The following is a 23,962-nucleotide window of genomic DNA, read 5'->3' as shown; positions in this document are numbered from 1 at the left end:
GGCTCGCGCCCATCTCAATTCACAGCGCACACTTAACGTACACGATTACATCACCGCCAATGTCGCTCAACGCGGCGTGCGGCGGACTCCAGTGACGTCGCCTGCGACCTCTGGCAAACACACGCACTGGGCAACGATCCTGCCCTCCCCCGCCGCTTCGCAGCCCCGTCACAGCGCTACCGTCCCGGCCGCCCTCGGCGCCCTCAGCTCTCGTCGTACACTTCCAGCACGTCCTTCAGGTGATCGTTGTCCTTGGGGCCCTTGTTGCGCTTCTTGCCGCGCGAGGCCTTTCGCTTGGGCGGCACCAGCTTCTTGAGGCCGTGGTCGTGCATGGCCTGCAGGCCCTGGCGCTCGAGGTACTCCTCGATCTTCTCGTCGTCGACGCCGCGCACCGGCACGCTGCGCCACAGCTTGGCCAGCTCCTCATCCACCTGGAACCGCGCCGTCCGGTCGTTGTAGAAGATGACCTTCTTCTTGTCCTGCGGCCGCACGATGTAGGTGATGTCGTTCGCCAGTTGCTGCGGGCGGGAGCCGGGCCGTTAAAAGGGGGCCCGGGCGGCAACGGGCTGCCTGCAAAAGACTGCGATGAGATAAACGTATGCCCCTTTGTATAGCCACGCCATCGGAATGGCTTCGTTTGGCAGCGCGCTCGCGATCGGTCGGGGACCGATTCACATGTTCGGTGACAAATACAAATGCCTCACCACTGATCAATTTCCAATTCTTTTGCAACATCATACCCAACAGGCCTCGACGATCTTGTCACTGGTCACAAACCTAGCGCACCTTCATGATCCTGTCGCAGTTGGGCAGGCTCTCCTGGACATCCTCAAGCAGTAGACCGCCGTAGCCCTTCAGGTCGTGCTTGCGTAACAACTTCAGCATGGTCTTGCGATCGCGCAGGTCGTACGGCGGCTTGAACTGGTACTTGTTCTCCGGCGTTGTCATGATCTTGGGATTGCTGGGAAGTGCCTTCTGTGACGAGCCACTGCAGCAACAGTGGGACATCTGTTAGCTTTGGCCAGGCGTCTCCAACCGGACCGGATTCACCACAAGGCAGAATACAAAGGTTTCGGTGGGCGAAAGAATTACCATGTGGCCAGATCATGCCGGAGTAACGGAAGACAATACCCCTTCCTTCCGGAGGTGCGGTACGTTTGGTTTACTTTCTGGCGCACGAACCATCAAGGTCACCGGCGTTGCAATCTTCTGCGTCAGCGCTAGCGGAAGAAATCTGGACGCAACTGGTGGTGGGCCTGGGCGCCACGTCATCGGCACCGTCTGAGCGCTACACATTCCGCGGGTCTGGTAGTGGGCCTGGGCGCCACGTCATCGGCGCCGTCTGAGCGCTACATATTCCGCGGGCCTGGTAGCGGGCCTGGGCGCCACGTCATCGGCGCCGTCTGAGCGCTACACATTCCGCGGGCGTACCCTCGCCGTTTCGTGGATGTAATTTTGCACTACGATGGATTGGGGACCCAGCAAATCAGCCCACCCTGGGCTGCCGAGGTCTCGATCACATGTATGGATCGGATCTACAAACAGGATATGAGGCGCATGAGCTTCACTTCATATGTAGCTGGTAAAGACAAGACAGACCATAACATGATCGCAAGAAACTGTATCAGCACGTTATCGGCCAATTGAGGTCCAGCACTACATGGCGCTATCAACCTCACTACATCAGCCCGCAGAACTGATGAGCTGCTCTATTATATGGAGTTATCAACCTCACCACATCAGCCCGCCGGACTGATGAGCTGCTCTGTTGTATGGCATTATCAATCTCACCACATCAGCCCGCCGGACTGATGAGCTGCTCTATTATATGGAGTTACCAACATCACCACATCAGCCCGCCGGACTGATGAGCTGCTCTATTATATGGAGTTACCAACCTCACCACATCAGCCCGCCGGACTGATGAGCGGCTCCATTCCGTGATGCTGTCGTGTCTCACCTGTTTGACCTTGGAGCCCACGTCAAGCTGGTTGGTCTCGTCCAGGATCTCGTCGATGGTCAGAGGGTATAGGTTGCCCTCCTGGTGGCGCTTGCGCATATGCTTCACGATCTTGGCAAGCACGCCGAACCGGTACTGAGAGCTGCCCGACACGAGTTTTAGGCTGCGGACGGCGGCAGGGGTCAGGCGGCGCTGCGCAGCGTCCCACACGCGGCGGCGGCAGCGCTGAGACCGGCACCCGGTGCTTAGACGCGTTGAGACCGGCGCCCGGTGCTCAGACGCGCTGAGACCGGTGTCCGGCGCTCAGGCGCGCTGAAACCGGCGCTCGGTGCTCAGGCGCGCTGAGACCGGCGCTCGGTGCTTAGGCGCGCTGAAACCGACGCCCGGTGCTCAGGCGCGCTGAGACCGGCGCCCGGTGCTCAGGCGCGCTGAAACCGACGCCCGGTGCTCAGGCGCGCTGAGACCGGCGTTCGGTGCTCAGGCGCGCTGAGACCGGCGCTTGGTGCTCAAGCGCCGGGCGATCATCACGCACGGGCCGAGGGTCGGCGCCGTCGCCGGACCACTGAGCCCGGTTCGGCGGGAGTAGGCTGGACGGCGTAAGCGTGCTGCTTGCGTTGAACAAGGATTTTGGGCTTAGCGCGGGCCTGATCGACGGGTCTGATTGCCTGTGGTTGGTCGAAAGCTCAGCACAGTGCCGCCAGCGACTGGAGCGAGTCTACCAGCTCGAAGTTTCCGCCCCCCCCCCCCCCCCCCCTCCTCTCCGCTCCGTCGCTGCTCACCTGTGTATGTCTCCAGGGGTCGGTCCCACCTTTGCTTTCTTTTTCGGCGGTTCGCTGGCGCTGGGCTTTGTTGGTGCCTTTTTTGGCTTCGTCTCCACCCTGCGGTGTGAAACAACGCCTGATTTGTTACATCGCCGTCAGTGTGATGCACACGTCCAGTCCAGGCCCATGCCGCGGTGTGACGCACACGTCCAGTCCAGACCCATGCCGCGGTGTGACGCACACGTCCAGTCCAGACCCATGCCGCGGTGTGACGCACACGTCCAGTCCAGGCCCATGCCGCGGTGTGACGCACACGTCCAGTCCAGACCCATGCCGCGGTGTGACGCACACGTCCAGTCCAGACCCATGCCGCGGTGTGACGCGCACGTCCAGTCCAGGCCCACGCCGCGGTGTGACACACGTCGAGTCCAAACCCATGACGCGGGAAATACCAATGAAATCATTCAATGAACATATATATTCATCTCAAAGACCAGGGGTCTTCCTGAAAATAACACTTCACGCCACATGACCTAAATGAGGTAGTCCAGCAAAGCGCAGATACCTTCCTTTCAACTGCGATCTGTTCGCGACATGACGGCGATGGATTGAAATGCTCCACGTTCAGAACTTGTTACAGTTGGGTCACAATGACAATAAAGCGTAAGGTCTGAACGCCGACGAAATGCGAAAACTTACACAGGGGTGGCCATCGCTTTCTTCCGAAAGGCATCCCTTTCCTTGAGAAGTGACGGATCCATGGCTAAATGCTTGCTGAAAAACAAACAAAATCAATCAAATACTAATGGATACAAGGAGCAAAACGGGACGACATTGCAGCCCTCAGTCAAGTGTCTTTTAGACCTTGGACGCCACAGAAAACATGAGTGTTGCGGTCACGAACAGGGCAAGCACAAGCCGAGCCGAATAAATGAGGTAATTCTTCTGTCTAAAAAAGCATGCAGCATGTAAACGCGCTTTTCACGACGGGTTCAAAAATTCCACATCACATGCACACCCGCTCCAAATTCACCTCCAGGCCAGCACCCAAACACTTCAACTTTTGTCCAGAAGATACCTTGCCCCTGTACCTGCAACAAAGCGAAGTATTGTGAACAATAATTCATCGCCAGTAACGCATCGTCATAAAACAGTTCCATCTGTGAGTAGATGGAGCATCACAACCTTTAATTTCAACATGCACCAGACTCCAGGGGTGTAACAAAGGGCACCAAAAATCTCCATGTTAAAGAGACCACAAACTCCAGGAGACTGGGGCATCCCAACCTTTCATTTCAGTACGCACCAGACCCCAGGGGCATCACAAAGGGCACCAAAAACCTCCATTTTAGAGTGACCGCAAATTCCCGAGGTCACCACAAACGGCCCCCAGGCCCTTAGATCCCCCTGGCCGACGATCACGGGCCCAATTTGAGTGTCCGACAGACAAGCCGAAGGTCATATGAAGAGACCCCAGTCCGAAAGCCCGACCCTAAAGTGCCAACATGTCAGGTGCCAGCCAGAGGGCCTCTCGTTCCGATCTGGGGCCCATGACACAGTGAGAGCCCCTATGTCAGCTGGCTGAGACCACCAATACGGAACAGTCAATTTCGTGCCAATCTGGGCCTTAGTAGGCCCCATTCCAGTGCAGGGGCAAGGCCAGGGCCTGCAAATGTCAATAAGAAAGCCTGTTGCATTTGTCGGGGCCCCTGTTGTTGTCATAGGGGCTTTACGACTCAGTCAGCTGCTGAGGCTATATGGCGTCGCCTGCCTCTCGCCCTGGCAGGAAGGGCTAGCACCACGGGGAACCCAAACCTGCACCTCTGGTTTCCCAGACGCACAGAGTTTAACGAAGACACGTTAACGACAACAGTTGACCGTATGTCGGCAATGTACCCCGGGTCGGCCAGCAGCACATTTGCTGGGCAAGGGCAGAGATGCCGTTAATGTCAAATGGTCTCTTGCGTTAGTCGGGGCCCACTTGACATTCAGAGGAGATCTCAGAAATGGCGGTGCAAAGGCTCTCATTCACGATGAGGCGGTGGAAAATCCTGTGCGAAGCCCCAGTACTGCACGATGGGCCCTCCACACCGTTTCAATCCGGGGCCGCTAGGCCGCGCTGGCGCCTCGGTGCCAATTACTGGGCACCCCGCACCGGTACGGGATCCGTTTACACCAGCGAGCGTCCCTGCTTCGACCCGGTGCCAATATACCGGTCAGAGCGCCTGTCGCATCAGAGGGGACTGGTGTGTGATGCGTCCCTCTGAGGGCCTCCGCATCGGCCAGGGGAGCCTTGTCCTCGCCTGAATGGCAGCGACAGCCGCTACGGACCCTGGGCTGCGACGAAATGCCCTGCAACTCTAGGCCACGAGTTTGCCCGCACAATTCCGAAGCTGATTTTGGGAACGGAACTAGAGGTTACAGCGGCACGAGCAATAGAGGTTACGTCATTGCGTCATGAGTTTGTGGTGCTAGTAAGTGCTAATCCGTTCGGGTATCAATCTGAGTATCGCACGGATGAGACCTGGCCAGGATACCTTTCACACATACCAATTGATTTCATAGCGATCGGAAGTGCTGCTTTCCGATGCGTGGTTATTTTGGATCGCCTGTTCACTGCCGCCGGATGTTAGCCGCAAGGCCGACGCCACGCGGCCCGTTGAGACTGCAATCCCCGACGTCGGCGCTCTTTCTCGCAAATGGCGAATGCACGTGCTTAAAACAATTTGATACGTTTTTGGTGATAAATTCTAAAGACAGGATAAGCTACCAAGGATGAACTGTGGATGGACACATCATTGGCAGTTTTTGACAGCATTTTAATCTTTGATGTATGCTGGCATTCAATCCCCAGCCTCTCAATGCATTTGCATATCCCTGAGAAAATCTGGCAATGCTGCTGAACATGGTTTTAAAGGAAGGGCCAAAATGAGCCAACATAAAGTGCACAATGCCCACAATTAATTTAAAACAGTTGTTTCATTCCTGCTTAATCTACTGAATTGCATCTTCAGGTAGCTTCTGGTAGCTTCCAGCTTCTCTTTCAGTCCTAGAAGTTCAGCATACAAAATAAGAGGAAATTTAACTAAAAATAAAGTAAGCTAAATCCCACAGAGTATTCTCACAGAAGATATGCTACTGATTGCATGACAAAAATCTGAAAACAGAGTGGAAAAAATCTGGGAACTTGTTGTGAGGGACCTTGCTACAACTGTGAAGCATCACCCTCCCTGAACAATCCTTGATTGGCCACTCAAATGCCTCTTGGATTGGCGTTGCATAATCCCCACATGTATATCACAACTACCTGGGAGTTACATGCATTATGAGATAAGGTGATACTGGATACTACATATTTTTCAGTTGCTGACTCAGCTTTTTAGATAACTTTTGAGTTATCATGATGTCCAAAAGATATTGCTTTTGGGAGTCATCATGTTTGACATTGCATTTGTTGGCCAAGCTTTAGTTTAACATGGGACAACATGGTAGCACAGCACACAAAATTTTAGGGGCATTGCAGCATGCTATGAAGCTGGTATTACCAGTCATTAGTTCTTTTCCATGTAACTACTCTGCAAAGCCTTGGCTTCAACAGAACACAAACAGATGTTAATGCATAATGGCGACATGATGCATACAGCCTGTTTAACCACATGGTGCATACACCATATCAGTCTACAACCACATCCCATTCATGTGTGCTGAACAGAGAACATCCCATTCATGAGGCTGAGACAACTTGTCATAGGTGGAGATAAGTTGTAAAGAGTGAATGACTTGTAAGATGCACATTCCATGGGAGGAAAGCAGGAGTTAGTTCTTATTCCAGAATGCTGATTTTGACCCCAAGCATCATAACAAATTTGTATTGTCTCAAACAACAAGGACCCTGATAAAGGGACGTTATTAGTTCCCATGTTTTTGCCAGTGAACAGCATTATCCCATCAATGATAGGAAGTGATTACACAAACTTTCTGCTATTATCACCTCAATTGCCTCTGCAATTGAGGTCTGCACTGGGAGTAACTAATTACTTTATCCTTATGTTAAGTTACAACAATTTTATATTGCAATTATTGTTGATGCTCTAAGTCCTAGCAAAAGTACTAGAACCATAAATTTGTTGTTGATTTGCCACAAATACTAAATTAAAAATTGATGAAATCTTCCAAGAAGGAAGCTGAATTTATATTTCTGGTTTATGATTTGATTCTGAATTACATCAATTAAATTCTGGGAACCTGAAATGGTTGAATAATTCAAAACCTAAAAGTTAGTCCTCCTAAATATTCCAAGAATAACCACTTAAATGCCTAATGAACATGACTGACAAAGTAGCTGGCATTTTTTCCACTATATGGAAACAGTTAAACTAAAGATAGCATGGCATATCCATAGATGTAACCATCACAAAGGTCAATGATATCTGTACCCCCATTTGGACAGGGCAGATTAGACTTTATGCTTTGACCAAATCAAATGACACCAGAACAGAAGTGAACCCATTGACATTCAAGGGATGTCTGCCAGATCCCTGACAATATATGTAACCTGCAGGATGACAGCAATAGTTTATCAGCATGTATTACTACAAATGATAACAAATGTGCAAGGTACTTAAGAGTATATTATACCTGTAAAATATTTGAATCAACAGTTATGTTATGCTAAATTCAGTTGTCCAGGTCAGAAATAAATCATCAAAGCTTTAGCTGACAGTTGCAACGCCGATTTCCACGCTCAGTTGTGGAAATTCTGAGTTATAGATGCAATGTCAAACGTAATTTCTTTTCAGTATATAGGACAGAGTTATATAAAGGTGTTAAAGGAATTCATGTCTGGCGCATGTACAGATAACAAGTTTGTATGGTTTGCTTGCTGGATTTAGCTGATGTGGACCGTTTTACTGATTGCGAGGCCTGCGCCGGCGTTACCGAATAACTATGGATTTGGGTTTATCGTGGCTGACAGGCTCACCTGCGCGCACCCAATGATAGCTCGGACTATGGCGATCTTTTAGGCTGTCGCGAGCGGTGCTGTGTTTACGTGAGTCGTTTTCGGCACATTGCGCAGCTTTGCATGTGAGGTACTAAAAAACAGGAATACTCAGCAGACATACTCATTCTTATAAAAAGCTCATTACATCTCTTTCAAGTAATCATCAAATCACTCGATCCACCATATCACGATACCCTTCTGCAAGGACGAAAGCTTTGACCCTAGATTAGGTAAAAAATCGTCAGTTTTTACAGCTTTCAGCTAGTTTACCTCGTACCTTCTAGAACTTGAATAAGCTTTGAACCGAACTTTAAAGAAAGTATAGGCTTGTTTGCCAAAAGGTTCCTTTCAGAGCACCCATTGAGAAAAAACGAAGCAGAATCCAATCAGTTGTTCAGCCACCAAAAGCGGGGTTGTCCCTCTTCTCCAACGTTGCGTTTTGTATGCCTGCTTCGTTCCTTTTTGGGCTTGTAGCATCCATTCTCATCAACCAATTCATTGACTGCTTTGAACTCACTTATAATGATGAAAGGAAGATGAATCAGATGATGGGAGGTTGTTTCAATGAATCATCACCGTGATCCCCAAACTGACATCTCAAAATTGTCCATACCTAGGGCTTGTCTACCTTCAGGGGGTGCATACAAATTCTTACTCGCAAACCATTGAGATATCGGAAACTAAGGTATGGCTCCGATCGTCTCGAGACCCTAATCATAGAGTCAGTAAGAGTCAGTCGCGGCCGTGAAGAAGCTTGCAGCAATCCCAATGCAGGCGAGAAGTGGAATCCGCCAATTCACGTCATGGAGACAAAGCGCGCAGCACTGGCATAATTTACAGATTGATCAACGCTTGGCAAGTTTCGCACTCAAAAATGTTATCGTAAATCACGCCGTCTACACGTCGTAAAGAGCTCTCCATTTGCTGGACTACAAGGCAATGAATGCGCGTTGTTTATTGCTAGCTGTTGCTTTGTAAATGACCACTTAGCGCGCTTCTGCATCCTTTAAAAGAACTGTTCCGTATCTGTATGGGGTTTTCAGCTGAGATGTTCATCTTCTAACATCACTCCCTGCAGTTCACAGCCATGTCCTTTTTCAGACTTAGACCCTCTTGTTTCTGAGGTTGACGCACGCGAACTTGTGCAATCTATTTCGCAACGCCTATTTGAAAGGTACCCAGACCTGTAGCATGTCACGGAAACGTCATGTGAGTACCTCCACTCACTGTATCGTGTTCATGGTAAGGAAAAAAGCAATGATTTAGTACCAGCTGTCCCAGTGATGTAAGACAATTGGCAGACCAACTGAGCTAGCGAATGCACGTCTCGACCACGAACAGCGTGTTGTAACAAAACCACAGGGCTTTGGACAACTGCTAGTAATGACGAGCACGGGACTAAGAAAATAATGGTTTTAGAATAGCAACGCAACCGAGAATGCAAGCAAATAACGTACTACCACGGAAAATGTGCGAGAACTCCACGAGCAAGGCGAAAACACATTCGTATAGCCCTAGCACCGTGACCGCCTACAACGCACTGCCGCAGAATATCCGCGAGCTGAGCCTTCCACAATTCAAACGCGAGTTGCGTAGTTATATCCCGCAGCGGCAGATCAATAGCGGGTAGCGACATCTACTTCAAATAGCTTACGCGAATGTGAGAGTGCGTTCTGAGTGTGTGTGCCTGCGTGTGTACGTGTTTGCGCGGGCCCCCGACCTAGTGTTTTATTTCCATGACACGGGCTCTGTAATAGCCACATTCTGAACGGAGTGAGCTTATGACGTGTAATAAATAAATAAATAGCATAAATCACCACGCAGACCACCTACGCCATTTTGCGACGACCAGAAGCACAGGCGAGTGACGCTGTGCGCTGTAGGGGAAACTCGGACACGGCCAGTCTCGCGGCGACTCGGGTGTCATAAACAAACGTTCCATTGGTATCATGTGATGCTTGCCTCAATATCTTCAGATGTTGACTTCCCAACCAAGTAAGGAACAATTTTCAGGAGTACATCATAGGTAGGCCTAATAACTTCGGCAGAAGCACATTGGGCTGCCAACTTTCGGTAAAGAACGGATCCTTGGTCTCCTCTGCATAACTTGTTGACCCAGTCGCAAGAATCAGTGAAACCCCATACCACCAGCAGTCTGGCGAATGGCAGCCGTCGCCTTGGCCTGCCCGTTGACTTCCTAGCATGCACATAAATGCAGAGCGCACCCATTGGACTGCATTTGGCCATGGCCCTGCAAACTCGTGCTCATGTGCCGTCACGCACCACAGTGACGCGCTGGATGAGTCACGATGATGCATTCATGACGTCACTGGTGCTATTCATGTGCATATCAATATGACGTCACGCACATGAATAGCGCCGATGGATTCCATGAAACCCAATCCCAGACCTTCATCCGTTTTGTTATGCGCGATACGTGTTGCACCTGAAATGCTTCGAACATCAACGTAACCAGCGCAGCAGAAAACAAACATCTTGCAGACTCTAGCACCCGGAATATGTTCGGGCTGACGAAACCTTGAATTTAGAGACGTAAAAAGAAACATGGCGCCAGGCGAAAATTACATGGTTTATTTGCCATCGTCGGCACGTTATCAATGAACAAGAACATTCAACCGCAATGTCACGTCCTGCTGATTATGGCGGCGTTGACACAGACGCGTGCGGCACAGCAGAAGTGCGCAGGGACGTTAGCCTGGAACTAAGTCAAGAGAGCAGGTGATTAGGCACGGCCCGCGGAGGAATGCAGCCCAGCGCCGCTCTATGGGTGCGTGGCAACGGAGGCATGGTGCGGACACAGCGGCAGCACCGCTCACAGGTCCTCGTCGTCTTCGGGTAGCGCCGTCTCGGTGGCGACCTTCAGCTCGCTCTCGATCTGCTTCTGCCACTGCGGGTCCATCTGGACTTCCGGCGGCTCCAGTGCAGGCATGGCCACAAACTCGAGGTTCGGGTCACCAATCAGCTTCCTCGCCAGCCATAGGAAAGGCTTTTCGAAGTTGTAGTTGGACTTGGCTGAGATGTCATAGTACTGAAAAGATGCCAACAACCGTCACGCTGCAGCTCCTATATGACAGGGGAGATCGCACCTTCTGCTTGCTTAAGTCCGTAGGTTCATACATGCTCGATATCAAGAAAGAACAGTCTACACATGTGGGTGGGACTGGCTAATAATTACAATCGAAATCGTTCGTGGATGCATTGAGTAACCTGTCCATTTACAGAATAACATTTCATAGGAAGGATACCATCGTTTACTAATTGTTGCCAACAAACCAGCCAACCGAAAGGAAAATCCACAGATCTGGGGACTTTTAAGGCAACCATTCGTGCCATTCCGGGGAGTATTTCATAACTGGTTGTTCACTGAGCGCCGACCGGGAATGTTTCGCATCATAGTACACGGCATGCATGCAATCACCACGGCAAGTTCAGTGTTTTTTTCCCAATAAAGCTGCGTTCGCGAAGATCCAACATCACTGCCCTCAAGGATGCTGTTCTGTATGTCGCTAGTCAAAACTATGAGCCGTAATGGGTAAGGTGACACAGGTTGCCGTTTTCAGATCTGACCGGGTGCAAGTTACGCTTTGATATGTAAGCCATCGCAGAGTTGTTAGCTAATAGAGCTCTTTGGGCCAGGCAGTTCAATCAGATGATGACTGTTGAAATACTGCTCAGGTGATCAACAATGACCAAAAATGGTGACGAAAAAAACTTGTCCGCGGGGGAACATCCACAAGTTCGCTTCAGAAACAACCAGAAGAATTTTGCAAAGGCACGGAAAACTATCCCTTCCAAACACATCTTCGGGCCCAGACTTTGAGTAAGTCGTCCAACATGCAACTTATTGCGCCCATCACGCCGGACGGCTGGCTTAAGGGGATTACAGAGACAATGGTCTTCTCGTGCTATTTTGTCTCATGTCCTGCCTGCAATTCTGGTCACATGGCAAAGCTCACCTGCAGGTTCTTCTTGCGATGAAAGACGATGGACTTTGCCTTCACCTTCCTGTCTTTGATGTCCACCTTGTTGCCACAGAGTACAATGGGAATGTTTTCACACACTCTGACCAGGTCTCTGTGCCAGTTGGGGACATTCTTGTAGGTGGCTCTTGATGTGACATCAAACATCAGAATGGCACACTGGCCCTGCAAAAAATACATGGGGAATAAAAAAGTGACTTCAGTGAACACCCACATGGGCAGCTTTAGGGGGGGGGGGGGAGGGTCACTACAATAACCTCTAAGCAGCACCACACTGTTGAGCTGCAGGCAATTAAACAGAAAATTTTTTATATGACTATGCAAATCCAGGAAGGTTGCTAAACTATGGCATGTCAGTCATGCAAGAGCTCTCAGTGAACATAATGTCTACAGAACCAAGAAATCTAGTGACTAAGTAGCATTAAACCCCTACAACTTTGAGATGGTGTCAAAGTTAATTAAAATTAGGATTATAACTAATGTAACAAACCTTGCATCAGGAGTCAAAGAGGGATCAAGGTCAAAACAGAGCACCTCATCAATATGAATCCTTGATAAAAGGAGCATCAGAAGAGTCTCACTATGACTTATAAGGTTCAGGGGAGGTCACCCACCTAAAATGACCATGGCCAGTCTTTTGCCTTAAAAAACATGCAAACTATCATAGTTAACAACAATTACTTTGCTTCAAACACCAAAATAGCCCTAAGGGTTTTTAGTTGTCATGACATTCTGAAGGTCAAATGAGGTCTAACCTGACATGAACACTTGTGACCTTTTGCCTATCAAAAGCAGCTAGGTTACAGAGAATGTTCCACATTTGAGGATATTGGAGCAATCATCATAAATGATGAAATAAGTCACTCACAACCAATGTTTAATTAGGTCTGTTTACCTTGCAACAAATTGGTTGAGAGTCAGTTAGTGAAATTTGTATCTGGAATCATGCTTACAAAGCCAGTCATGCACAACTGGGTAGTCACAATGTTCTTAGTCTTGATTGCCACATGGCCAATGTAATGGCAGGATTTGAATGTCATTATTACAGTGCCATAGATGCTGGGTCTGCACATGTTTGCAGGCATGTTGCTCAGATACTAGAAAAGTTTGGGTCATAAGGGCAGGGCTGCAACCTGTACTGCACAGTATTCAGGATGGCTATTCCAGTTCAAAACTCCATAAAATGCTGAACACTCCACTTAAAGCTGGTTACATAACATATGAAGGCCACTCAGGCACAGATCGCAAGTTTCACCTAACTTGACTTATTCAACCCAAAGGTCATGATCTGGGAATTCAAAAGTTGACACACATGTTGCAATAGGGCCAAACCTACCTATCCTCCTTGGTTTTTGAGATCTCAGAGGGACAAAACAACTCTCCATCCTGCAAAATATGACATATCCTGACCACATCTCATTGAGATGAGCTAAGTAAATTTTAGGGCAGGAATTACTCAGCTGGCTAGCATAAGTTATGTTGAAACAGCTCCTGGTACATGAGGCATGTGTTGACCTGATGCCAAGATCAGGCAACACCACAAAACAGTGTTCCAAGATTCATCCAGTAGGGTGTGCAGAATTTAAATAAAAACTCAGGCTGCCAGGTTAATTTTCGCTCTCTGGCTGCCCTGCACACAATTTCCTGATGCTAATCTTTCGCCCTTTGACCCTAAACCCAGACATCTGACCTACCCAGACCATTTGTCAAGCCTGAGGCACCCAAATGCTGGGTGAACAGCCACAGCCACTCACTTCAAAGCTGATTGGCCAATTTTGACCACGAAACGGGGCAAAAGGCGGTAGGCCACAAGCTGGGGTGTGATAAAATGAAAAATATTGACATCTGTCCCAGCAGCGACCAAGTGTTTGAACAATGCCAGAAAATGCACCGTAGTGAATAGCAATATGAAGAAGCAACAATCCAGAAAGGCTAGTGCTGCCTCGAGGCCAAATGTACCACATTTGCCTCATCTGTGTCATGGCCATCAAATCTGTGCCAAATCAGCCTGGCTGGCCCTGAGTGAACTGCTTGTGTATGCTTTGAAACCAGAAATCTACCATGCAAATTTATGAACTCTGAGAAAAGTAGCACAAGCATGAAGCATTTTGCCTGCAGCAGCTTAGCACTGCTTGTACTGGACAGGTAAACCAGTCACAAACAACTACACACCACAAGGCTAGCAAAGCTGATGATGATTTAGGCTTTGGGACACACCAACTACAAAGGACAGCAAAACTGTGAGCCCTTATTGTTCATATTGTGAAATATTTGATGCAATTTTAAATGCTGTGCATTTGGGAACACAAAGCCATGGACAGATGGTAATGCAAAACATTGGACAGTAAATTCTGTGTACCTCTGCCTAATCTCCAATATTGGCACAGGAAAAATTCATAGCCAGCAGTAGATGACACAAATCTGATGGCCAGGAACATCTTGGAGACTTTCTTGTCATCAAATCACCAGCCTCAGCCCTAAACAGAGAATCTGGCCATTTGGGGCAGAATTAAGCCTGCCCTGAGCATTTGGTTGTCTGATCTGCTACCTTTCGCAGACTGGCACCCAAGTAGTTTACAATCAATCAGCAACCTTAGTCCATCTTTAATTTCATTTTTATAAATTTGATGTTTCCTCCTCCTGTGCCTATCCTTACAAAGCCATCCCCTTGAGGATGCATGATACCAATCTAAAGTAAGCAGCCTGAAAACCCCGCAAAATAATGCTGACTAACACCTCCACAGATTCAGAACATCCCCAGTCAGATGGCAGCACCTTGCTTTACCAGTCCCTTTAGCTTCCAATAATTTGCACTGCTGCCTGTCTAAAATGATAAAAATGTTCTACTCAAACACCTGCAGCAAGCAACCAAAACATGGCATGAGCAGCACAAGATCAGTTAGCATAGCAGCTGAGATTGGTGAAAACTAATCAAACATAATATGATGCAGGCATGGCAAAACAATCAAATACAACACCAAAGTACTCATGTTACAGGCACATTTCAAGTTATACACACAATAAAATGATGGTTTCTAAAATGACTTTTGGGACTCACAAATGTAAAAATGACAACCTGTAATCTTGTGGAAAGCCTGTAAATCCAATTTCTAATCTCTAGCAAGGGCCTAATCTAAAATAACAAAATAATGCAAGGATACACCTCCTAGATAACCACTCTTCATGCATTATGGGGTCAGCAACTAACCTGAATATAATAACCATCACGCAGACCACCAAACTTTTCTTGTCCCGCAGTATCCCACACATTAAACCTGATGGCTCCTCTGTTTGTATGGAATACCAAAGGGTGAACTTCCACACCAAGTGTAGCCACATATTTTTTCTCAAACTCTCCAGTCAGGTGACGCTTGACAAATGTGGTTTTGCCAGTGCCACCATCCCCCAAAAGAACACATTTAAATGTGGGCATGTCTGCTGTTTGCGCCATGACTGGTGTGGTATCTGAAAAGAAAGGAAAATTGGTAAACACCACGTTCCCAAGAGAACAATCCTACTCTGTGCACACAGTACATAGCAATACATCATACAGGAGGGGTGCATCAACACATCTTTACAATTCAGGCCCAGCAATTTTGGCGCCTGGCACCTTTCACGAAACGTGGGGACGAAATGGCGTCTTTCCGTTTCCCACCCCGCGTGGCCGGCGCAGAAAGTCAGAAGTACAATTCGTCCCGTTCAAAGGTATCTGGTCCCAAAATTTTACCCAGTAATATTATTATTACTTTTAAGAACCCCAAAACCATATCACGTAGTCCATAACATGTCATTTTACGGCCGTCACAAGCATTTTAACATACCCGACCCGCGTCTGCCCTTACGGCTCACAATGGCGTTCACCGAGAGAAAGAGTGGCGGCGCATGATCTAAATAATTGAAAGAAAATAAATGGTGGTTCAAAAAATAAGTTTGGCCATGAGCTATTCAAAAAATATTTTCAAGCCAACAATTTTGGAGAACAATTTACTAACACACGAGCACGAAACATTCATAAATTCATTCACCTCTCTATGAAAGGAACTGGCACACTTGTCAGCTCTAGGCTGAATCACGTTGGTGGAATGTTAAGGAGAAATCATTGTACAGCACATGAGTATGAAACATGCGTAAAATACACGACTTCAAGCTGCACCATATATTACCGGGTATTTCAACGCAAAAATACGTCACCATATTTTAATATTACTATTTAGAATATATAACAGCAGACTCAAGCAATCAGAGCCCAGCGGAAACTAGAACTTGATGCATCCTCAGTCTAAACTACTAAAAATTTCAACGCAGATATGCAATATCACTAGACCGGCATCACCCATGTTCAGCTACTATCAGGCGTATGAGCGGGGGCATGCTAAGAGCACGTGTGCATGCATGTCCAACTTGCAGACATGTACCGACCAGTCGATTGCATCGGTAATTTAGCATGTTGCGCAAACGCTCCGGGGGGGGGGGGGGGGGGGGGGGGGGGGGGGGGGAAGGGGACGCCGCCGAGCCGCGAGCTGCCCCGAGTCCAATAACGGGCCTCCGGACAGATAACATTCAAAGCCATCCGAATTCGTAACACGTGACGCGTGTGCATGGAGGTTACGCATGTGACTTATTAAAGTCGAACGTACGAAAACAAGTCTCGCTCGCTGAAGCACAATGAAAGGCATGTACAAATGCGCATGATCAATTTTAGCATTTCTGAAAGGGCCTTCGAGGCAGGAATGATCCAATCTCCTCTCACCCGGCTTTATTTAACTCGAGGCGATGGACTGACGACACCGAACAAACTCACACAATGTTGGAAATGTCGTCGAGCGGTCACTGGATTAGGTCTCAGTAGCCTCGTATTTTTAGCAATTCGATGCCAGCGAATGGGACCGAGCTTTATCCTGATGAACAAATAGCTTCCTATGACAGAAAATTATTGCGAAACTTTATTTGTAACGCGCAAGAAGGCTGTTGGGATAGGGGAGGGGACTGTTCCCTCCTTTGCGAGGATACAGAGCGACGCATATCTCTCCTCCCGGACGCCGCTATGTGCACTACATTAAACATACCATTTTATTTTATCTGCACTGCATTTTATCGTTTACTGCAGTCCATCGTCCGTCAACTACGACGACCAATGGTATTTATTTCTTATAACACTGCCCGTCACACATTTCAATTAAAGGGAGTGTTCCATGTTTTCATGGGTGTAGGAACGTTTCAAAGAAATGAGAGAAGGGAGCGGGTCAGGGAACATTTCAAGAACTTTAGAAGAAACCAAGCCCGGTGACCGGGCAGGAGGGAGGTAGATATGAAGGTTATTGCCCGCTCTTAATTTACATAATACATGTTGAAAAATATGTGTCATGGTTTTCTACGCTTGATGTAGTCTACGGCTGTTTCCCACTGGTGCACAGTCTTGTCTATTCGACTCACTTTTGCCATTTGGCAGCTAAGGCAAACCCAGCTTTCCGACATTATCCTCCCGTTTGAACATGGTTTTCAGTGTGTGTGGAGGAGGGGGGAGGGGGGGGAGGGGCGAAATTCCACGAGCGGGTAGGCATTTTGGATTATTGAGGAGGCCTTTGCCTCCACAGGGTAGATGCCAAAATACCACCTGAAGACAGGCTAGTCAGAATTTGGAATGCGATCGATCGTCCATAGTGCGTCAGAGTTTTCATGCACCGAAATTTCGCCGGGTGTTTTTTAAGAGGTAAGATTCATCGCACAATTTAAGGGCTAGGTGCCAAAAGCAAGATGGCAAAAATATAAAACTGGAGTTTCTCCTGTAAAAGACCAAGCCACATAATGAAGGCCCTTCTGTCATATGTTCCTTATCTGAGCCATGCTCCCGTCCGCCGGCGGCGGCCACTGCCCCCTACCCGGCTGTCCCCGCATGAATGACTGCGAACTGACAGTATGATTGCTTTACCGCATGTTTATCGATTAGTATTAATGCTTATTGGTGTGTAAAGCATATATTGGACACATGCAACAGCATTCTTTTCGGAATTATCTTCCCTTACACCGCACCACGGCATCAACGTTTTCGGGAAACTGCCTGCCTTAGCCATGAATTGGTCCAACAAGCATTAAAATGCCTCTCATTTCAACGCAGCCGACTTGATCTGCATTTGTATGTAGGCATGGGCGTAGCCATAGCCTTGCCAAAGGGGTAGGCACGGGGTTGACAAAATCTCCCCTGATGGTGCCCCCCCCCCCAATAAATTGCCAGATGTAGCTTTGCATGTTAACAACGGGCACGGTTCTATTCATTTCATTGTTATCTTCACGTTGCTGCCAAAGCAAAAACAGGAACCAGAAGCTGCCGCGGGACCAAATCTGTTTGTATTTCGAAATAAGTAAACTGCAGAAATCAGGCGCTGAACGACTGCATGAAATATATCACCGACGCTTTTTCATTTTACATGGCTCAGTGGACTCTTTCCAAATGAATAGAACTCAAAGTCTTCGTCAGAAAGCTTTATCCGGATTCTACAGACATATTAAGGACCCCGCAAAGGGAAGATCGTAGATAGAATGGGTCAACAATGCGTATCAACATGATCAAGTCATGTTTGTCAGGAAATATTCAACAATCGGTCAGAATCGATTGGTGACACGAATTATGTCACGTAGTTTAAACATGCACGCTCTCAAATCTTGAGCAACAAAACCTCGACGCTAGGCGTTGCTGTTTCCAATGGTCGCGCGGCATCAGCCCGGCGGCTAACACTGAGCCGTGGCCAACAGGTGGACGAAGATGATGACGCCTCTAAATAAGTACTTCTGAACGCTTTAAGACATCAAATCTTACATTTAGAAGGTAGTTTGGGCGGATATTTCACTGGTGTGATTTTTAGACTGATGACGGGAACGGATTGACCCTTACAGTGTCGCGAAGTAGCGTTGGAATCTGGTGGTGAAACTAGAAGAGTTAAGGTAGTATCTCTGTTTTTCGTGGTGTCTATGGATTACCTAAATAAATGGGTGAATAGGAAAACATTGCATATAGAAAATCTGTATAACAGAAAAAAAGCAAAAGGCCAAAATGCACAATGAAAGCAAGGGCGTTCAGGGACGCCGGTCGGTGCTGCTCGGTCGGTCAACGAAACGCGTCGGCCGCATTTGTGTTGGTGTGGTGTGCGTCTGATGTATCTGGAAAACATGTGATTGGTTACGGTGTTGTAGGTCGGTCACAGTTTTTTATACTGCCTGGCGAGCTGAGGTGCTGTACTACGATTGTGGCTGCCCGGGACGACTGGTGATGCCCTTTGACCTTGGGTCGTAAGTGGTGTCGGGGTGACCCACAGCCGCGCTGCCCGGGACGCCGACCACTGGACGCGGAGTGAACGTTATGTCAGACCGCATGTGGCGGCATTCTCCAAGCGCTCGCGGTTCCCGTAATGTTGTTGGGAATAGCGATAAAAGATCGCATGTTTTTTTAAATATATGGCGATGGTAAAAACGTCCTGTTGCATAATCGTTGGTTCAGTTCCTGACCATTGATGTTCTTATGTTGCAGAATCCTGATTTTCACTTGCTGCAACGTCCGTCCGTCCAGGTGTAAACTAACCGTTGAATGAATCGGCGCGAAACATGCTCCGCTATGGCCCCAACTTCGGTGGTTAGCGTTCACATGCGCGGCATGCGAGAACGGCAGGAAAGGAAGCGCAGTTTTTCGTCATTTACATGACACAATGTCCAACATGTTAGTAATATTGCCAAGAAACGCACTGAAATCACGTTATAAAATGAATGGGCGCGCGGCAGTTGCGTCAGGTCACGGAACAGCGCATCAGGCCAGGTGGCGGTTTTGCTCCTAGACGATTTGGAGGGTCGGTTCAAGGTCAATTTAGGCGACGGAGAGGGATGAATGGTTTCCGACTCAATGATTGGCGGAGATCATTTTGCTATCTTAGCTGTGTATGCACCAACAATTGATACCCAAGAGCAAAAAATTTGCATTTTGGAAAGCCTCCGGCAAGTGCTCGTGCACTTTGCTGAAGTTAAATACAATCCTGTGCCAGGTCTTCAATATCCACTTAGGGCCGTACTACGCCCCATATGGCATTCTACGCCTATGTAGCCTTATCAAGAAATGAGAAAGGCTTGAAGTTTCGAGGGCAAGCAAATGCCTATCTGACATCACTAGCGAGTTTTGTCTTACACCTATATGGAGAACAGTTAAACCCCCTCTAAGAGGGAATGCACATGCCGGCAATTAGACCCACCACGGCAATCGCGTATAGATTTTTTGTTGTTAGCGAAGCACTACACGTGCTTTACTGTACAGGCCAGCATTGAGGGTAGCCGTTCGAAGTGATCATGGCGCCATTGTTGCCAATGCCACGCCCGCCACGCGCCGACGGGGCCCAGGCTGTTGAGAATTCACAATGAACTGTTGGTGCACGCGGAGTTTGCAGATTTCACGATTGGGGAATCATGCGCTCAAGAATATGGCTCTGACTATTTACACCAGCGAAAAGGGAAATTCATGCTGGTCATACACAGTCACACACCGGGAAAGTCATGCTGTGAAAGTAGAAATGCTGAAAGATAATTGTTGCTATACGGGCAATAAGAATTCGGCGGCGGTTTGAAATGCATCACTTAAAGATAGGAAAGAAATTAATAAGTACATAGGTTGGCGGTATTACAGAAGCATCAGCAGTCTTGACAAGGAACATTCCTTTCAAGGAACCAGACACGTTCCTTTTTGACTAGTCATAAGACAAGTTAATTCTCTATGTTATACTTGTTAATTATGTGACGTGAATCTTTGCTGAAAAAATTGTCAAAAGCAAGGGGCTTAGGGGCATTGAAAACCACTGTGTCACCACGGTCTGTGACGTCAGCACTGATTAAGTTAAGCTTGCAGTATTTCTGTCGCCTGCTGAAAAAGAAAAAGTCCTCATCAAAGCTACTTTTGTAAGAACTTTGTGGCTCAAGTTGCTTATACAGCGAAACGGCAGTGCTGCCAGATTGGCTTTTACACAACCTTACGCTGCAAAGCGATGAGTTAGTGCAAACGAAAACTGAGCTTTGTGTTTCGCCTTACTGGGATAGTCTGCTGTAATCTAAATTCATTTTTGCATTTTGTCACCAAATAACTGGCAAAAATGTCACTTTTGTCGCTTATCATATCCTGTAAAGCGGAAGTTTTTATCCCTGCTTAGCAAATCTGCCGTCGTCATGACAGACGGTGGTTTTCAAGAGAATGACGATCGAACAACTGCAGCTGCCGTCTAACTGGACTCAGGACGCTGTGTCGGGAACTCAGGATGCGATCGGAGGCAACCAGGAAGGAGCCAGAGTAAGCAGTTAAAGGTGCTGACAGCGTAATCGGAACTCGAAAATATTACAGTCTGTCTATATTATATATGGATGGTTTATGCAGGGGCACTGCCCGGTGTTATTATTAGGCATATATGGTCCTAAAGGGTTTACAACCTGTTTTTTACAATATCCCTTAAGGTGGGGGCACTTACATTGAGGCAGCCCACCATCCATAATGTGGGAACCAGAAAAGGGCAGGGGCCATGACCCAACACAAAGAAGGCTGAGTCTCAACAACAGATTAGTGGGTTTCAGACTGTAGTGCCCCCAGTCATGTCTCCACCTTTGTACACACCGTTGATGGTCCCAGAGGCGGTAAAAGCTGTCTGCGTTAGATGCAGGTATATCCGTAGGCGTCGGCAAGCGTAGGCATAGGCATAGTGTAGGCGTAGGCGTCGGCAAGCGTAGGCATAGGCAAGGGGGTGTAGGCGTAGGCGTCGGCAAGCGTAGCACAGCCAGAGGTTTAGGCGAAGGCGTCGGTTTGTGTGCTCTGCTCTTCGAACGTTTTGGTTTTGGTGACAATTCCATATCGTAGGTTGCAAACCTACACAATGATGCTTTTCTGACAAAGGTTGAAAAGGGGATTGCAGTCAAATTCATTTAAGTACAGTTGCGACACGTTCCAGGTTTCCTCACGTTGTGGAATATTATTCGTTTTGGTGATACGTTAAATTATGTTTGCATGCTGATGACATAAAGTTCTGTCAGGACAAGCGATCAGCAGGGACAGTACTAGGCGTCAGTTCATTAAGCGTTCCAAGCTGGTCCTAAACGTAGACAAGACGTAGGGTTTCAGAGGTGGGGCAGCGGAACAATCTGCACCCAACTGAACCTAAGAAAAGCATACTAAACCCGGCTAAACCCTGCTGACTCGCCCAGCCATACCCATATGTGCGTGCCCTTGGATATGCTTCTGTGGCTCTACCGATGCTCTGCGCAGCACGGTGTGCTTGTGCCCGCTTGCCTGGCCATCCCTTGTGGCATCGTGGCTGCACCTGTCGTACCGACCCGCCGCCGTCGCGGTGGGCTTGGCCTGTCGTTCCGACCTCCCCCTGCCGTTGCAGTGGGCCTGTTCCTGCTGTTTCCGGGCGGATTCGTGCTCTCGGGCCTGCTGTTCGTGCTCTCGGGGCTGCTGCTCGTGCTCTCGGACCTGCTGTTCGTGCTCTCGGGTCTACTGTTCGTGCTCGCGGGCCTGCTGTTCGTGCTCGCGGGCCTGCTGTTCGCGCTCTCGGGTCTGCTGTTCGGGCTCTCGGGCTTACTGTTCGTGCTCTCGGGCCTGCTGTTCGTGTTCGGGTGCCTGCTGTTCGTGCTCTAGGGCCTGCTGTTTGTGCTCTCGACTCTGCTGTTCGTGCCCTCGGGCCTGCTGTTCGTGCCCTCGGGCCTGCTGTTCATGCTCGTGGGCCTGCTGTTCGTGCTCTCGGGCCTGCTGTTCATGCTCTCGGGCCTACTGTTCGGGCTCTCGGGCTTACTGTTCGCCATGGTCATGGTGCGCCACGCGCCACGCGCTGCGACCGCGGCCCTCCGTCTCGCCAGTCGACGCGCTGCAGTACTACCAGCAGGTGTCCACCTCGACACTGTACGGCGACCGCGACGGCACGGTGCCATGCGCCCTGTAGAGGCGCTGCCGGTTCGGCGTCCGGCGCGACCCACGACACAGAGGGTCCCGCACCGATGCGGCGCATCTGGCTGGGCGGTGTTGTTTGCTTCCGTCAGGCCCAAACAGCGGTTGGAAAGATTCGTTGCTGTTGTCGTCTTGAGTGCGTTGTTTCGCCCTGCGATACTAGGTTCGCTGCAGCGATGATGTGCTGCGTTGCATTGAGGTCAAGCGCATTGGCTTCAGGCAGCGCATGGCTGTTGAATGTGGTCGTTCGACGTTCCTGTCTGTAGCCGTAGTTTGATGAGTTTAGTTGGACATTTAAACAAGGCATTATGGATTTCTGAGTCATGTGTTGTGCCTTCGACAACCTACAGCAAGATGTTTTCACCCGCATGGCCAAGCTGGTGATATTAATTCACTGCAAACGTGTAGCTTTTACAAGCATGCGTAGTGCATGTCTCGGACGGGACGTCCTCACAGAGTGCAGCACCAGCAACCGACCTGTGCTGCGCTGGCAACGGCCGTGCTGCCGGAATAGCCGCCAGGGCTCAAACTCTGGGCATACCGGCGGCAGATTAGCCGAGCTTCATGCCGCGAGCTGTCTCTCTCCTGTGCTTACACGGTTTCAGCTGGAGCCCAGTCCGGAAACCGGACGGTCGACAACGGATAGAGGCGCGACAGCCAGTGACGCTCGCGACACAGGAGGAGATTACCGTGACATGTCGACCATGTCGGTTCGGGGGGACTGCTCAGGCTCAAATCGCCCTGTTTACAATTATGTGATGCTGGTTGTATTGTGGATGTTTCTGTATCGGTTCGATGAAAAGTATTAGTTTTCAACTAGGAATTTACATAGGCACACGCCTTTTTCGTGTCAGTGAAACGTTATATTTATTTAACTATTTGCGTTACACACACACACACACCACACACACACACATATATATATATATATATATATATATATATATATATATATATATAAGGGCATTAAACCAAGTGGTGTTCAACACGTCGCTCGCATATCCCAGAACAGTAATAAACTGACAGCAGATGTCAGGTTACCATTCGCATCATGCACCCCGCCGCTCCACCGTCGCGTCGCGCGTCTTTTCGCGCCTCTCCATCGGCCGCGTCGCGCGTCTTTTCGCGCCACTCCACCAGTCGCGTCGCGCGTCTTTTGTCAATCCTGTCCGGAACTACATTCTTGGCCTTTCCGAAAGGCATTGCACAACGGCGCCATATCATCAGCTCGATCCCTTGCATAGTGCTGGGCATGCATTTCCTAAAAAATTTCGACACGGT

At 48.8% G+C, this 23,962-nt stretch overlaps 2 protein-coding genes across 3 annotated transcripts; both read right to left on the bottom strand.

The window, feature by feature from the left end:
* Positions 1-59: 59 nt before the first annotated feature.
* TfIIEbeta (transcription factor IIEbeta) lies at positions 60-7,747 on the bottom strand. The gene is given in 8 exon segments (XM_037213570.1): positions 60-518; positions 787-972; positions 974-988; positions 1,961-2,123; positions 2,740-2,838; positions 3,421-3,495; positions 3,755-3,812; positions 7,713-7,747. Coding segments are annotated over 6 exon segments (840 nt in total). The 5' UTR covers positions 3,483-3,495; positions 3,755-3,812; positions 7,713-7,747; the 3' UTR covers positions 60-203.
* Positions 7,748-10,293: 2,546 nt separating this feature from the next.
* Positions 10,294-15,582, bottom strand: Ran (RAN, member RAS oncogene family). Of its 2 annotated transcripts, none has more exons than XM_037213571.1 (4): positions 15,546-15,582; positions 14,933-15,189; positions 11,701-11,889; positions 10,294-10,772 (listed from the first exon to the last, which is right to left on the bottom strand). In XM_037213571.1, the coding sequence occupies exons 2-4, from the start codon at positions 15,173-15,175 to the stop codon at positions 10,557-10,559; spliced, it is 648 nt and encodes a 215-aa protein (XP_037069466.1). In that variant the 5' UTR covers positions 15,176-15,189; positions 15,546-15,582; the 3' UTR covers positions 10,294-10,556. The 2 variants fall into 2 exon arrangements, with proteins under 2 accessions (XP_037069466.1, XP_037069467.1); XM_037213572.1 differs by having other exon boundaries at positions 15,567-15,578.
* Between the last annotated feature and the right edge of the window lie 8,380 nt (positions 15,583-23,962).

Source organism: Pollicipes pollicipes, unplaced genomic scaffold, assembly GCF_011947565.3.
Source record: "Pollicipes pollicipes isolate AB1234 unplaced genomic scaffold, Ppol_2.1 Scaffold_3087;HRSCAF=3621_pilon_pilon_pilon, whole genome shotgun sequence".
Taxonomy (NCBI): domain Eukaryota; kingdom Metazoa; phylum Arthropoda; class Thecostraca; order Pollicipedomorpha; family Pollicipedidae; genus Pollicipes; species Pollicipes pollicipes.
The sequence above is the reverse complement of the archived record's forward strand: the minus strand, read 5'-3'. Positions and strand labels throughout refer to the sequence as shown.